Source organism: Stenella coeruleoalba (genome assembly GCF_951394435.1).
Source record: "Stenella coeruleoalba genome assembly, chromosome: 7".
Classification (NCBI taxonomy): domain Eukaryota; kingdom Metazoa; phylum Chordata; class Mammalia; order Artiodactyla; family Delphinidae; genus Stenella; species Stenella coeruleoalba.
Genome location: NC_137153.1, coordinates 78,282,360 through 78,297,315, shown reverse-complemented (window position 1 = coordinate 78,297,315; position 14,956 = coordinate 78,282,360). Strand labels below are relative to the sequence as shown.

The following is a 14,956-nucleotide window of genomic DNA, read 5'->3' as shown; positions in this document are numbered from 1 at the left end:
AAATAACGCAGGAGAGTAAGTTTATAAAGTTATATGTTTAATCCTTATTTAAATCCAGACTTTGAGGCAAAATCTAATCATTACCTATTCTCCCTATGACAAGGCAGCCCTAGCTACCAGGAACATTCAAACTCCCTTTAAATAAAATGTTTATTTTCATCTCATTATAAAAACATAATAATTTTTTTAAATTTTTAATCTTTTAGGGAGAAAATAATCACCTATATTCCCACCAATCATCACTGTTAACATTTTGATAAGTACATATCCCATGTTTTTGCTATTCCCATCAGTCTTTCATATGGTTACATGGTTTACATAGTTAATTGCCATGCTTACTTTTGTTTTTAAATTAGTATTTAATATTTAATAAGCTTTATAGAGTCCATTATGTAATGAAACTGAATAAGACTGAATAGTTCTCCCAGTTGAAGGATTCAAGGCTGAGTTCTGTTTTGCTCGTTAAAAGTAAATTATAAGACCTGACAGTGACATCTTACTACAGAAGAAAGATGTCAAATCAAAGGAACAAACATTGTAAAATAAAAATTTAATAAAATGAATTTGGGATATTTTTCTATATTGAATTTAAAATAGTTTCCAGTTACAAAGTAATAGTAGTATAATTATATAGTATAATATCCAAATTAACAAAATTATTGAACCATTTCCCAATTGTTGGATATTTTGTGTTGTTAGAAAGCTTTTTACATTGACAAATAACATGCGGTAAAAATATCTGCACAAATTACTGGTTTTCTTCTTCTTGAATTAAAATTTTTCAGAAGTAGCACTTGCTTGGTCAAAGAGTATCATCATTTTTATATTTTACATGCTTCAAAGATTAAATAGTATCCTAAAATAGGTGTGCTTTTCCAGCATGAGATATGTAATAAGAATGCGGTAGGCTTATCACTGAGTTTCTAAGCCAAAGTCACTAAGTATTCAGCAAGACTTCCTTACTTTAAATAAATAAAAAATATTAAAAAAATAAAGATTGAAGGTAAGAATACTTCTTTCCTCAAACCAAGGATAACATTCCAAAACAAGAATTCTACTGTACCAGCCACCTTTTGTGTTTTTCTTCTAGTTCTCAAATTATTTCATTCTTTGAAGTCAAGGATTATTATATCAATTGCAGATGATATTGGATATCTGATAGCTGAAAATAGGCTTAAATTTAACACAAGGATTAAATGAATGAGACTTGGACTCTATTTAATTCTTTACAGAAAACCAGCATTTCTTGCCCCACAATCCCTGTAATCTTAACATCCTTAGATGTTAGTGTGAAGATTTAATAAAATGACTATTGGAATTCTCCATTAATTTCTTTTCTATTTATGATTATTCCCCAGGTCTGCAAGTGACAGCGTAGAGTTGGAATGCACTGAATCCTTCCTGGAGTGAATTAGGACATTCAAAGGAAGCTATGCAAGAACCTTAACCAAGATACAATGTGTACTTTGGTATGATGACAGCCTGTTGTTTTGTTTATTTGTTTCTCTGTTTGTTCTATCACACATGATTTCCTTAACACATGGAAAAGTGAGTAGTTATCCATGACAATGGACAGGAATTTACTTTAACTTTGTTCTCACTCCAGGAAGTACAAGACACAGCATAGCTCACAAAGAGTGAGTCAGTTTCTCTAGACCAGTGATTGTCAAACTCTTCTGAATGGGACCCGGAGTAAGGAATAAGATATAGATCACAATCCAGTATATATGTAATCTATTGATGTGTGTGTTTGTGTGTATGTATCTATATGTGTTGCGTGTATCATATCAAGAATTATAAAATACTTACCTCACATACAATGTACTCTTGATATTTCTCTATTTTTAATTTTTTAAAAATATTGGTTACCATCCCATACCAATGCCCACCTCCTGCAAATAAAGGGATTACCAGGAGTAGTCATATTGGTAATCATATTGAATAAATCAAGAATTTGCCAACAGTATCTTTTTTGTGTTTTGTCCTTGTTGCCGCTGTTACTGTTTTTTTTATATGCGTCTGAAACCACTGAATCATTTGTGTCACTTATGTTGAGACTTTGTTACAAATAAGGTTTTTATGTGCATGTTTTATTTTGTTTTTGTCAAACCGTTGGTCTAAAATAGCAGAAATAAGTTACAGTTACTTCAGTGATATGTAATACAGGGGAGCTTTCATTGAAAAACACAACGGGAGATCTGTATAATCGTATCATTTCTTTGAGGCCTCATTCAATGCTGGAAGTTAAATTAGTGATCAACTTGTTATTTATTAATAATAGATAGATTGCTCACACCCTCTCAGTCCTTACAAATATAAAATATATTCTTACATTAACTTTAAACATTCTCTACAGACTTATCTGATCAGCACTCAGAACTTAGAAATTTGTAACTAGCTTACACTCACCCATGACTAGGGGGTTTTTTGGTCACACACACTGAAAAAAAAAAAATCTGGGCTCAAATTAAGTTCATCCTTTTAATAGCTATATGTCTTTGATCAAACCATTTAAAGTGTATACTTCCTCTTTATAAGAAGGGCATATCAACAGTGCTTAGTGTGGGTTTAGTGGAGAGTAAGGATAAAGTTCACAATCCTTCATATGACCCCCAAGACATTCCCTGATCTAGCTTATGAGTGCGTCTCTACCCTCATTTCCAGTCACTCAACCCACTGCTGTTCAGCCATTGGGACCTCCTCTCCTCAAACTTACCAGGACCCTTCCTGCTTCACAGCGGGCTCATGTGCTGCTCCCGATACTTAGAGCAAACTTCTGCAACCCTTCCCTCCAATTAGTCTGCTAACTCCTCCTCCTTCAGAAGATGCTGCTTCTCAGAGGATTCCCTCCTCCTTGCCCCGCCCTCATAGGTGCTCTCAAAGTTCTACTTTTCCTTCAAAGCGTTAATCACAATTGTAGTTATACTGCTGCTTACAGAATCACTCATTTAGTGGCTGTCTCTCCAGCTAGACTGCAAGCTGCTTGAAGGCAGGACCTACCTCTGTGACTTAATTACAAACACACCCCTGCTAACTAGCACAGTGTCTGGCACATAATGAACACAATAAACGTTGGGTACTTGTTATAAATTACTACTATGTCAGGAATGAGTTCACATGCAAGCAACGTGTTACTTGACAAATAGTAGCTTATTGGGGTTTATTATTTTTACATAACCAAGAATTATGGGTTAGAGTTAGAGTTAGGGTTAGGGTTAGCATTGTCAGATTTAGGGGGAAAAAAACAAAAAGAAAATTAGAGGGCATACAGTTAAATTTGAATTTCAGATAAACTATAAATAACATTTTAGGGTAAGTCCCAAATATTACATATTGAAGACCTGTTTTTCTGAAATTTAGCAACTTGAAAGTGTTATGGAAAAGCCAGGGTCTTTCATCCTTGCCTTCGGAGCTACCCCAGGAGGTCACAGGAAGGCAGCAGAAGCTCCCCGCACAGTGTCAATTATAAAGGCAGGAAGCTGGGTAGAGGACGCACAGCCAGCCGCAGGCCTTCCAGAGTCACCCAGCAGTGACCCCAACAGCCAGAACTGCCTCCATGGCCACTTCTCACTGAAAGAGAGGCTGGGAAGAGGCGTTCTGAGAGGTTTGAGCTCATTGTGTTTCATTGTCTGGGGATGTTGCCACGGGAAAGAAAAAGCTTTTACTAAGGAAGGAGGAGAAAATAGGTAAGCAACACCAAGTATTAGCACAACCTTTTCTCTGCTTATCCTCCCTGGCTCTGATTTTAGCAAGCTTAGATAGATGTAATTTGTGTTATCAAAACAAGAGGTTGTTTTTTTTTTTTAGTGTAAAAGTCTAGATATGACTTTTCAAACTTTATTTTTTCCAAGAATTTCTGAAATACCATCCCCCACAGAGGGCGATTGTTGATTGAGAAGCATCATACTTCACGGTCATTTCCCCCCATTTCAGCATGTGAAAACAGGTCAGAGAAAGACTCTTTATCTTGAGAAAAAAAAAAACACACTTTAACAAACATTAAAAATGTAAACGATCAGGGCTTCCCTGGTGGTACAGTGGTTGAGAGTCCGCCTGCCGCTTCAGGGGACACTGGTTCGTGCCCCGGTCCGGGAAGATCCCACATGCCGTGGAGCGGCTGGGCCCGTGAGCCATGGCAGCTGAGCCTGTGCGCCTGGAGCCTGTGCTCTGCAATGGGAGAGGCCACAACAGTGAGAGGCCCGCGTACTGAAAAAAAAAAAAAAAGAAGTAAACGTTCAAACGGGGAAGAAGTAAACATTTTTGCTTACTACTATGAGTGAGAAATAAATCAGGAATTTGAAATAAAGAATACTATTGCTTCATTTCCAGTGTATGCTTTCACATTTAGTTACTCTTATCAAAGCAGTTAATGGGATAGATATCTGTTTAGAAAGACACATGCTCTTTATTTATTGAAAAGGAGCAAATCTGCTGAAGACTTCACCTTCTATGTATAAATAACCTCAATCCCTTTAGGATGAATTTGCTGTAGGAAGGTTTCATTGTGCTTAATGTTAAACCCAGAGGAGGGAATTTAGAAGAGGGCCTCATGCACAGACTGTTACAGTAAAGGGTGAGATTCAAGCCCACCAAGTTACCTTTTAAGGATACGCTTGTGGTAGTGCATAGAATCATAAAATGTTGGAGGAGTATCAGCTTGTCTAATGCTCTATATTTATGTGTAGAAATTAGAGCCAGAGTTGGTGACCTGCCCAACCCCATGCAGCTAGTTATTGGCAGGACCAGGGACAGGACATAATCCCTACACCACACGAACACGCACACGCATATTTTTCATTTTAAAGTGAAAAACGGCAGAAAAATATCTTGCTAGCATACATCTCACCATCTTTCCTTCAAAGGGAGCAAATTGGAAAGGCAAAGGCTATGTCGGGAAAATGAAGCTTTCTGTTCTGGGCTGTTGGAGCTTTGTCAAGGAGGCGAGCCAACTCATGAGGTTATCTGAGGGGCGAGGAGCAGTGGTGAGCTAATGTGAGCTCCATGCCACTGTCTGCTATGCTGACCTTAGGTTTGTGGCTCTAGCTCTTCTTCTAGTAACTGCAGTCATGGTGGAGACCTAGGGAAAAGCAAGGGTATGGAAAATGTAGAATGGGCATTACTCTCCACTTCTGTGTACTCACAGAAACAGATGAAAATTGCAATAGCAGCTTTGGGGCCTGCATCAAGGTAGCCTGACCTGCAGATAAGAGAACATCAAAAACAGAATTTCTTACCAAAGTGAACATAGCTGATGCATTCATGCCCACGAGTCCAGAAACACATCATCAGTGTAAAAGTAGAGATTAAAATTTTATTTTCCGTGCTAGCTTCCAGATCCCAGAGAAGTTAGGTTGTGTTCTTCAAGATTAAAAATTGAGACTAAGGACGTCCCTGGTGGCGCAGTGGTTAAGAATCTGCCTGCCAGTGCAGGGGACACGGGTTCAAGCCGTGGTCCAGGAAGATCCCACATGCCACGGAGCAACTAAGCTCATGTGCCACAACTACTGAAGCCCGCGTGCCTAGAGCCTATGCTCCACAGCAAAGAGAAGCCACTGCAATGAGAAGCCCGTGCACCGCAACAACAAGTAGCCCCCCCTTGCTGCAACTAGAGAAAGCCCGCACAGCAACGAAGACCCAAAGCAGCCAAATAAATAAATAAATAAATAAATTGAGACTAAAACTCATACAGACAAATCCTTATTGACTCTCCTCTTCGTGCCTGCACAGCAAGTTCCTAGAACTTACTGTTATAACAGTGGCTCTCAAACCTTAGCATGCACCAGAATCCTTTGCAGGGCTTATTAAAACAGAGATTGCTGGTCCCCAATCCCAGAGTTTCTGGTTCAGTTAATTTGGGGTAGGGTGCTAGAATCTGCATTTCTAACAAGGTCCCAGGTGATGTCGATATTGCCTACTCAGGGCCCAGGAGGAATTACTGCTCTATAGTGGGCAAATAAGCACCTTGCGGGCCCAGGAGGGCCCAAACTGGCTGTTATTCAGACACTACCAGACTGAAATTATCAGTATTGTCGGCTCCTAAAAATATTACAGAATAACTCTTGCATCAGTTATTGATTTTATTCACTCTTAGCTCCAAATCCTGCCTTTTTGCTTTTTCTGTGAAAATGAATCTGGGCCTTCTAAATAGTTTTCCTTTGCCGAGTGGAACAATGTTAAGCATTGTCAATAGAGGGCACTGGAGAGCCGTTGCAGGAAATGGATTTTGCTTTTAGGTTCCTGTGGGTTGGCAATGCAGCAGAGTGTCTCTGGTGAGACATCTGCTGGGGAACAGCTTTTCCATGGCACCCTAGAGAGTGGATTTCCCCAGAATTCCAGGGGATATATTTCCAGCAAGTTTTGCCAGCATTTCACCACAGCTGCTTCCTTGACACTCAGTGAGCCATGGCAGTGCCTTCTCCAACAAGATCTGGCTGTCATTAATAAGGGGGGAAGGGGTTGGGGGGGGAATAAAACCTCTTCCTTTGGACTCAGACTGATAGATACAACCACTGGATATACTTTTCAACTGATTTATACAAGACAAACTTGGGCAATTGCGTGGCTGCTTTTTCTTCTTTTTTTACCTTTGTCATGTATGGCATAAGGAATACAGTCAATAATATTGTAATAAATTTGTATGGTGACAGACAGTAACTAGGCTTATTGTGGTTACCATTTTGTAATGTATATAAATATTGAATCACTATGTTGTACACCTGAATCTAATATACTATTGTACATCAATTATGCTTCAATTTTGAAAATGTCAACAAAACCCAAAAAACACACATACACATTTTGGCCAATAAAAAGGGCCATGATCTGCAATTCTATGATCTTTACCTTAGTATCCTTTCTATAGCAGACTTTAAATGGACTTCCTAAGGATATCTTGGATATTCTCAATTTGACAATAAGTTTTTCATGCAGGAGGAGGGGCTCAGTTTTTTGAATGAGGCTTTCAGGAAAGTTTTTAAACATGACTTGTCTTTTTTAATAGATCTATCATCTGTAAGTCTGAAGGTTATATTGGAGGACTTTCTTAAAACTTCAAAGTGACCATGATGAAAAAATCCAACAGGGAAAAGATTTCCAACAATGACGATGCTTCTGTCAAAGTATGGTATTTATTTTACTGTATGGGCATTTGGACTTCTATCTAGTGGCCTATAAATTTATAGAAATAACTAACCTTTACTGAACACCTACCATGTTTCAGGTATGGTGTCAAGTATTGTCAAGAAAACTTTCCAAAACTGGGAAATAGGCAAAAGGGCTACTGCATGTCCTTTCAGAGTTATCTAAGCATTTTCTAGCCAACCCACCTTAGCCAGTTCTCTGGGAGTGTGTATCTTTGTTTGACTTGCTATTTTCTCTTGATTAGGATATTTTAAATTTCATAAGAGTAGATGTTAACTTGTAGAACTTGATACACAGGTTTCTCAACCTCAGCACTATTGGGATTGGGGGCTGGAAAATTATTTTTTGCGGGGGGGGGGAGGGCTGTCATGTACGTTGAAGGATGTTTAGGACCATGCCTGTTCTCTACCCGCTAGATGCCAGTAGCACTCACACATACCCTCACCCCCCAGATATAACAACCAAAAATGTCTTCAGCCATTGCCAAATGTCCCCTGGAAAGAGAAATTACCCCCACTTGAGAACAACTGCTGATTGTGATGAAAATGAAATTTGTTCACTAGAGATGCAAATTATTTATCTGGTAAAGAAGACAACCCTAAAAGTTACAGTTTTATTGCCCTGTACATTAACCAGTTTTGTATCTAAATTAGCCAGCTTTTTCAAGCCTTTTTCTTTAGCCACTGTAAATACTTTGCTCTCTCCAGTTTTCTTTAAACCATCTTGTCAGTTCTCTCATTAACATGTGAAATGAATCTTTGACGCGTGCTCACTTTATATTTGTATGAGAGTCATGTTTTTAACTTTTTGGGAAGTATGTTTTGACAGTACCTTACATGCATTACTTTATTTAATTCTCATAACAACTGTATAAATCTCAGGCTTTGAAAGATAAAGTAACTACCCAGAGTCACACTGCTAACATTTGTTGGAACCAGGTTTGGAACCCAACACTTTATGACCCCAAATAGTGAATCACTGTGCTACTCTGTATTATGAGGCTAGTCCTGAAACTCTGGGACTCGGCTTGCTGTTGTCATTGTGCTTAGCTTGCAACTATACCTCTGCAGCTCTTGGCCACCCCATTTATACACTATGAAAGGCCTTCGTAGTTAAAAATCCAAGGACCAATCAGAGTAGCCTTCTAACTTTGGACCATTCCATGCTCACTTTATTATAATATCACAGATGTCAACAGAATAGGAGGCTGACAGAGGAGACCTGGAATCTGTAGCAACTCAACTCAAGACTCCATGTTCAACACACTTCTTGAACTTATCTTTGTGAGTGAGTTGCTATGCACCTTCTCCCTCTCTCTCCCTGCACCCCCCCTCTTTCTCCCCCAACCCTGTAAAAGACCCAGCAGGAGACTCTGTTGGAACTTGCTTCCCCTGGTAATCACTTTTTGTCCCTTTCGCTGTTTTAAAAATGGGGGATGTGGTAGAATAAGGCAGAAAGGCATCAGGGATTCATGACATCAACACTTAAAGCTACTTTGTTTAGGTCTATGCTGATCTTCATGTCTTCTCTGTTTAGTCCAATAATACTAATTACAGTAGGCAGCATATAAATGTTTATTTGACCCACTGGTTAAACAATCAGTTTCCTGAGTCTTCAAATTTTTAGGAGGTAACTTAGCTTTATGAAAAATACATGCAATAATAAAAATAGGTCTCACCTGTAGAGTGCTTACCATATACCTGGCATCATTCTAAACTCCCTACATATATGATCTCATTTAATACGCATTAAATCCTACTAGAAGATAGTATTGTTTTTCAGATGAAGAAACTGAGACACAAAGAGGTAAAATAACTTACTCAAGGCCGTACAAGTAGTGGCAGAGCCAAATCCAAATTTGATTTCCAATTTCATGCTCTTAACTACTGTACTCTACCATAATAACAGGAATGCTTGAGTACCCGACTGGTAGGACTGGAATGAGGGGGTTAAGGGATAAGACTTCATTGAAGATATGACTGGCTGAGTATCCTGTAAGCCAGGATATATAGGGTATGTAAGAGGAGAGAACCTGCAGACCTCTGTTTTGATGTGGTCCTTACTGAAGCAAAGGTTGTACAGAGCTCAGAAAAGGTGCTATGATTAGCCTGACAATATTGGATGGAGGCCATATTGCCTAGCTAGCCTGCAGCTGCTAAAAATAGCAGATTTATTTGGTGGGAGACTTAACATCTATTTTGGATTATCTCAGGTCATACTATTGCACATTGCTTTTACTAAGCCACAAACAACATGGAGGTGTAACTGCATATTTATAAGTTAGAAGAACAGTTAGAAGTTTGAGGCCGTTAGTAATAGAGATGACGTTTACCTCTTGAAAATCATTTATTTCACTCAAACACGTGTAGGAACACAAAGTACATCTTATCTTTCATGCCACCTATCCTTCCACACCCATGAAAGTTAGGCCAACCTTAAGAAGTATTACCCAACTTGACAACAAGGGAAAATGAGATGCCAAGATGTTATTTGTGGCCACTCAGGTTGTCTGCTTTGGAGACAGATTTTTAATAAAAATCAAACAAAGGTAGACGTTCCTAGAAAATTGGATTTTTTCAGTATAAACTGCAAACTAGGTATCTTTTCTTGTTCAATATATTTTTTTCTCTGCCTTTCTTTTTTCATTCCAATAGGCTTGTAATGAAGTGGTCACCAAAATAACAAGGGAGAACAAAACCCAAAAAACACCATTCTTAGGGTACTATAAGTCTGGGCCTGCAATTTTTTTTTTTTGAATTTAATTTAATTTATTTTTTTATACAGCAGGTTCTTATTAGTTATCCATTTTATACATATTAGTGTATATATGTCAATCCCAATCTCCCAATTCATCCCACCACCACCACCCCTGCACCAGCCTGTAATTATTGAGTCCTCTGTCTTTTGGGGAGTCCCATGCTACCATAAGATGAAGGTTAAGTCAAAGGTGTAGCATGTGGAGAAAGTAGCAGCAGCGGTTGTTATGCTGGAAAGGGAAGCAGCCAAGTGGAAAGCATGTAGGACTGTGAGAAGGAAAATCTGGGTTCCCCTTCTGGCTCCAATGCTCGGCTATGGGCATGTAATTTTTTTTTTTTTTTTTTTTTTTTTTTGCTGTACGCGGGCCTCTCACTGTTGTGGCCTCTCCCGTTGTGGAGCACAGGCTCCGGACGCGCAGGCTCAGCGGCCATGGCTCATGGGCCCAACCGCTCCGCGGCATGTGGGATCTTCCCGGACTGGGGCACGAACCTGCGTCCCCTGCATCAGCAGGCGGACTCCCAACCACTGCGCCACCAGGGAAGCCCTGTGGGCATGTCATTTAACTTCTCTGAGCCCAAGGAAGCTAAGCCTCCTTCAAAATTGAAATTACTAATATTGACCTCATGGCATTTGGTTAAAAAGTTTATGAATATGAAGTATCTAGTCAAATGTCTGGCATCTGGTGGGTGTTCACTATTATTAGCTCTGTCTTTCAGTCCCAATCCTCCTGATGCCAGCCTACAAACCTAACATTGTTCTTAAGATCAAATAAGATGTTATGAAATCATCCGAGAAACTCTAAAGGGATCTGCAAATGTTAAAGGCTTATTGAGACAGATCTAAGTCTATTACCACAGTTAGAGGTGAGTCATAACCCTTGAGGTTTTTAAAATTATTATACTTTCCCCTTCAAGCCTTCCCTTGATACTCATTTTAATCACTTTCACCCTATAAACAATGAATGGGTGTGTTGGAACATATGGTATGTTTGCTCTAGGATGGTCCTCAGTCTTTGCGACAATAGACATCCCACCTGTGATGATGCCCCTCCTCCTACTCAAAGACACCTTCATCCGAGCCATAAAATCGTATCAAGCTGCTTCAGCCTTGTTCTCTCGGATTGCTTGATCTGGGGAAAACCAGGCAATAAATTGTGAGAAGACTCAAGCAGCCCTGTGCAAAAAACCTGCGTGGCAAAATGGTTTGCCAGCCATGTAACGGAGCCACCTTGGAAGTGGGTCCTCCAACCCCAGTCAAGCCTTCGGATGACTGAAGCCCAGTTGACACCTTGATTTCAACTTCGTGGAAGACCCTGAGGCAGAACCCCCAGCTAGGCCAGCCCCCAAATCTTGATCAACAGAAACTGTACAAGGTGTGTTTTAAGCTGCTAAGGTTTGAGTTGGTTAATTTGTTATGCAGCCTTAGATAATAATTCACAACTCACTCCAAATTGTGGCTGAGGCTGATTTGAGTTGCTCTTTTGCTGTTTTCAGTCAAAGAAATTCTGAATAATATGCCTTCCGTACCAGAATCCCTTGGGATGGGTCTTGGGCATCTGTAGTTTTTTAAAGCTCTGCAGATAAACCTTATGTGCAGCTCAGTTAAAAACCTTATGTGCAGCCCAGTTAAAAACCTCTGTTTTATTGGGAAGTATGAATGTTTAACATGCAATTATAATCCATTGGCTTCAAATCAGCTAAACTCCCTTCTTCCCGCCATGATGCACTGTGAGGTCAGCTTTTAGGTCAGTGGAAGCTCAGGTAAGTTTCTCCAACATCAGGAAAATCCGAGGTTTCTTCCTCTCTTCTATCTCTAACATAGAAATGAGCAAGAAAGGTTAAACTTCACTGCTTTCATCTTGAATTTCCATCTTGGCTTCACTGTTCCAGGTTAAGACCAGAGCCAGTTTATTTGAAATACTTCTGGCCATGAGACAATTTTCAGTGGCTTCCATCACATTCTGTTGTCTCCCTTGCCCCTGACTCAGACATACTAACTCTTTCATGCACTATTCTACAAATATTGTCAAGTATGTATGAAAAGTCCCTTTTACCCAGTGAAAATGAGAGCTGTGATGAGATGCTGACTTCTCTCTCACTCATAGATACAGAACAAAGACGCTGAATTTCCAAACCTGAAACTTGAAAACAGGAGTAAATAAATGGCCGAAGATCTCTTTCTTCCCCTCTTTCTGTATCTTTTTGTCAGAAACATGCAAACAACATCTTATTGCAGCCACACACCAGCATATTATTTTTTTAAAAAATCTTATTAGGGAATGTGAATTACAAAGATCTTGGCCACCAATTGATAATGGAGTCAACCATCTATCTGATATCCTAATATCCTAATAATTATCCTCAGTTCCTCTGTCACCTCATTTCATGCATGGAAACAACTCCCCAGATCCTATTCATTTTACTTTGGGAATCTCATATTCAGACTTTCACCCCCATCCCTACAGCCACAGCCTTTGTTCAGATTACCTTCATACCCTGCCTATTCTATGACAACCGCCCCTTAATTGGTATCTTGACAACAACCTTCCTTCACTCCTGTTTACTCTGCACCTCACTGTCAGAGTTATCTTTCAAAATTGTAGATTTTATCAGGCCACTCCCTTGATTAAAAACATGCCATTTACATCATGTACTCCCCAACATGGTGCACTGGGAAGGGCTCATCACATCTGCGGTATTCTTGCCGAAAGTGCAGAGCCTCAATCTAAACATGAGATAAACCCAATTGAGGGCCACTTTACAAAACAAATGATCAGTACTTTTCCAAAGTGTCAAAATGATGAAAGGAAAAGAAAGACTGAGGAGCTGTGACATACTGGAGAAGACAAAGGAGGCATGATGAGTAAATGCAATGCTACATCCTGGATTGGATTCTGGACCAGTGGAAGGACGTAAGAGGAAAAACTGATTAAATTCATATAAATTCTGTAGTTAATGCTACTGTACCAACTTCTTAGTTTTGATCATTGTACTATGATTGAGCAAGATGTTAACATGAGAGGAAGCTGGGTGGAGAGAATACGAAAACTCTCTGTACCACTCTTGTAACTTTTACAAAGTGAAAAATTATTTCAAAAGGTAGATAAAAGAGACACCAGAGGGACTTCTCTGGTGGTGCAGTGGTTAAGACTGCGCTCTCCTATTGCAGGGGACCGGGGTTCGATCCCTGGTCAGGGAACTAGATCCCACATGAATGCTGCAACTAACAGTTCGCATGCCACAACTAAGGAGCCAGTGAGCCACAACTAAGGAGCCTGCCTGCTGCAACTAAGGAGCCCATGTGCCACAACTAAGACCCGGTGCAACCAAATAAATATTAAAAAAAAGAAAAAGAGACCAGAAGAAAAATCATATGCTATTACAACAAATTCCAAGTAACTATAGAAGCTTAGTAGAGAGGGAGAGAGGGATAGCTGGAAGGAGGAAAGGGAGAAAGAGAGGCAGAAAGACAGGAAATGAATGTACGTTGGCAGGTACCACGGGATAAGACATGAATTTATACGATCTCCCACTAGTGCCTCACATACACATATAGTATGAGCATCCCACAATGCTAAATGTGGTTCACTCTTTAGAAAATACACCCCCTAAATGCAAGCTAGTTACTTCATCTGGTGCTCAGCTGAAGAAACAGTGATCTGTTCCAACAGTAGAGGAAAAACTGTGCTGATTTATTGAATGTGGCAGAGAAAGCCTCCCAATTTCCCACTGCCCCTCCTTTAGCAATAAAAATCCTGGTTTTTCAGGCCAGAGCATTGTCACCGAGCTATAAGAAATTTAAGAGATTATTTATTTGGAAAAGAGTATAATGTGGCAGTGAAAACCAGGGCTTGGTGTCCATCACATAGAGCAGAATCAAATCTAGCTCTGTGACCTCAAGCAAGTTATTATCTATGTTGAGGCTTAGTTACCTTGTTCATAAAATAGAGATAATGATAATGATCAATTTACTTTATAAATTTGCTGTGAAGATTACATTTTTAACCCATGCAAATGCTTTACATTTAACATAGTAATCTGGCACAGAATGTGTGTTCATTAAATATTTGTTATTATTTAAATTTATTTTTATTCATTATTTAAATATTAGTTACTTAGAGAAAATGTCTAAAATTTGTAGCAGTGGAAGGTTAGTGACAAGACATTCAAGTATGACTCCAAATCATGCTCCATCAATCCAGTAATCAATATTTTTTAAATTAGGAGCTGTTACTCAGCTTTCTTTTTCCATTCTAGACTTTACTCCTTCAGTAATTCTCACAGTCTCTGTATTCTATCCACCAAATCATTGAATCTCTCTAGCTTCCTAAAATGAGGAATCCATCCTCTGATCTAGTGACCAGAGAAGGGAAGCTAGAAGGGAAGATGAATGTCTTTGCCTGAATGCTAATGTGAGTCCCATCCCCCATCAAGAGATAGCTTTACCTCATGTACTTTTCATCTTTCCTCTTCGCTCTTTTCTCTTCCCTGTGCCTATGTGTAATTAGTACTCCCAATTGAATAGTCCTAATTACTAAGATTATATAAATAAGCTTTTATTTTTTAAACAGCTGACAGTTATAAATAAGAATTTCAGAATTCTTATTTATATGTATATGTGTACCACATCTTCTTTACCCATTCATCGTTGAAGGACATTTAGGTAGTTTGCATGTCTTGGCAATTGTGAATAATGATGGTATGAACATGAGAATGCAGATATCTCTTCGATACCCTGTTTTCATTTCCTTTGGTGGGGGGGAAGTATTTCAGCTGTATTAGGGCACTGTTAAAAGTTGCTTAAAAAAAAAAAAAACTAGTCTAAAAATTTGTGTTTTCAACCCGAGGGTGAAAATAAGTACATAATTACTAACAAGCAGTGCTGGATTACATAAACTAAATGTGAATTAGGGTATCAATAAGTAAATTTCTTTTATTTTTAATTTAATTTTTAAAACTTTTTATTGGAGTATAGTTGCTTTACAATGTTGTGTTAGTTTCTACTGTACAGCAAAGTGAATCAGCTATATGTATTCATATATCACGTTTTTTGGATTTCA

The 14,956-nt window shown here is 39.1% G+C and overlaps 1 protein-coding gene across 4 annotated transcripts in view; it reads left to right on the top strand.

The window, feature by feature from the left end:
• NMRK1 (nicotinamide riboside kinase 1) overlaps window positions 1–1,963 on the top strand; it is a 32,746-nt gene extending 30,783 nt beyond the window's left edge. For all 4 annotated transcript variants that reach the window (XM_079927469.1, XM_079927466.1, XM_079927467.1 and 1 more), the window contains one exon: window positions 1,359–1,963. In XM_079927469.1, coding sequence (XP_079783595.1) covers window positions 1,359–1,378 — 20 coding nt within the window. In that variant the 3' untranslated portion in view covers window positions 1,379–1,963. The remainder of the gene's footprint in view (window positions 1–1,358) is intronic.
• The last annotated feature ends 12,993 nt before the right edge of the window (window positions 1,964–14,956 follow it).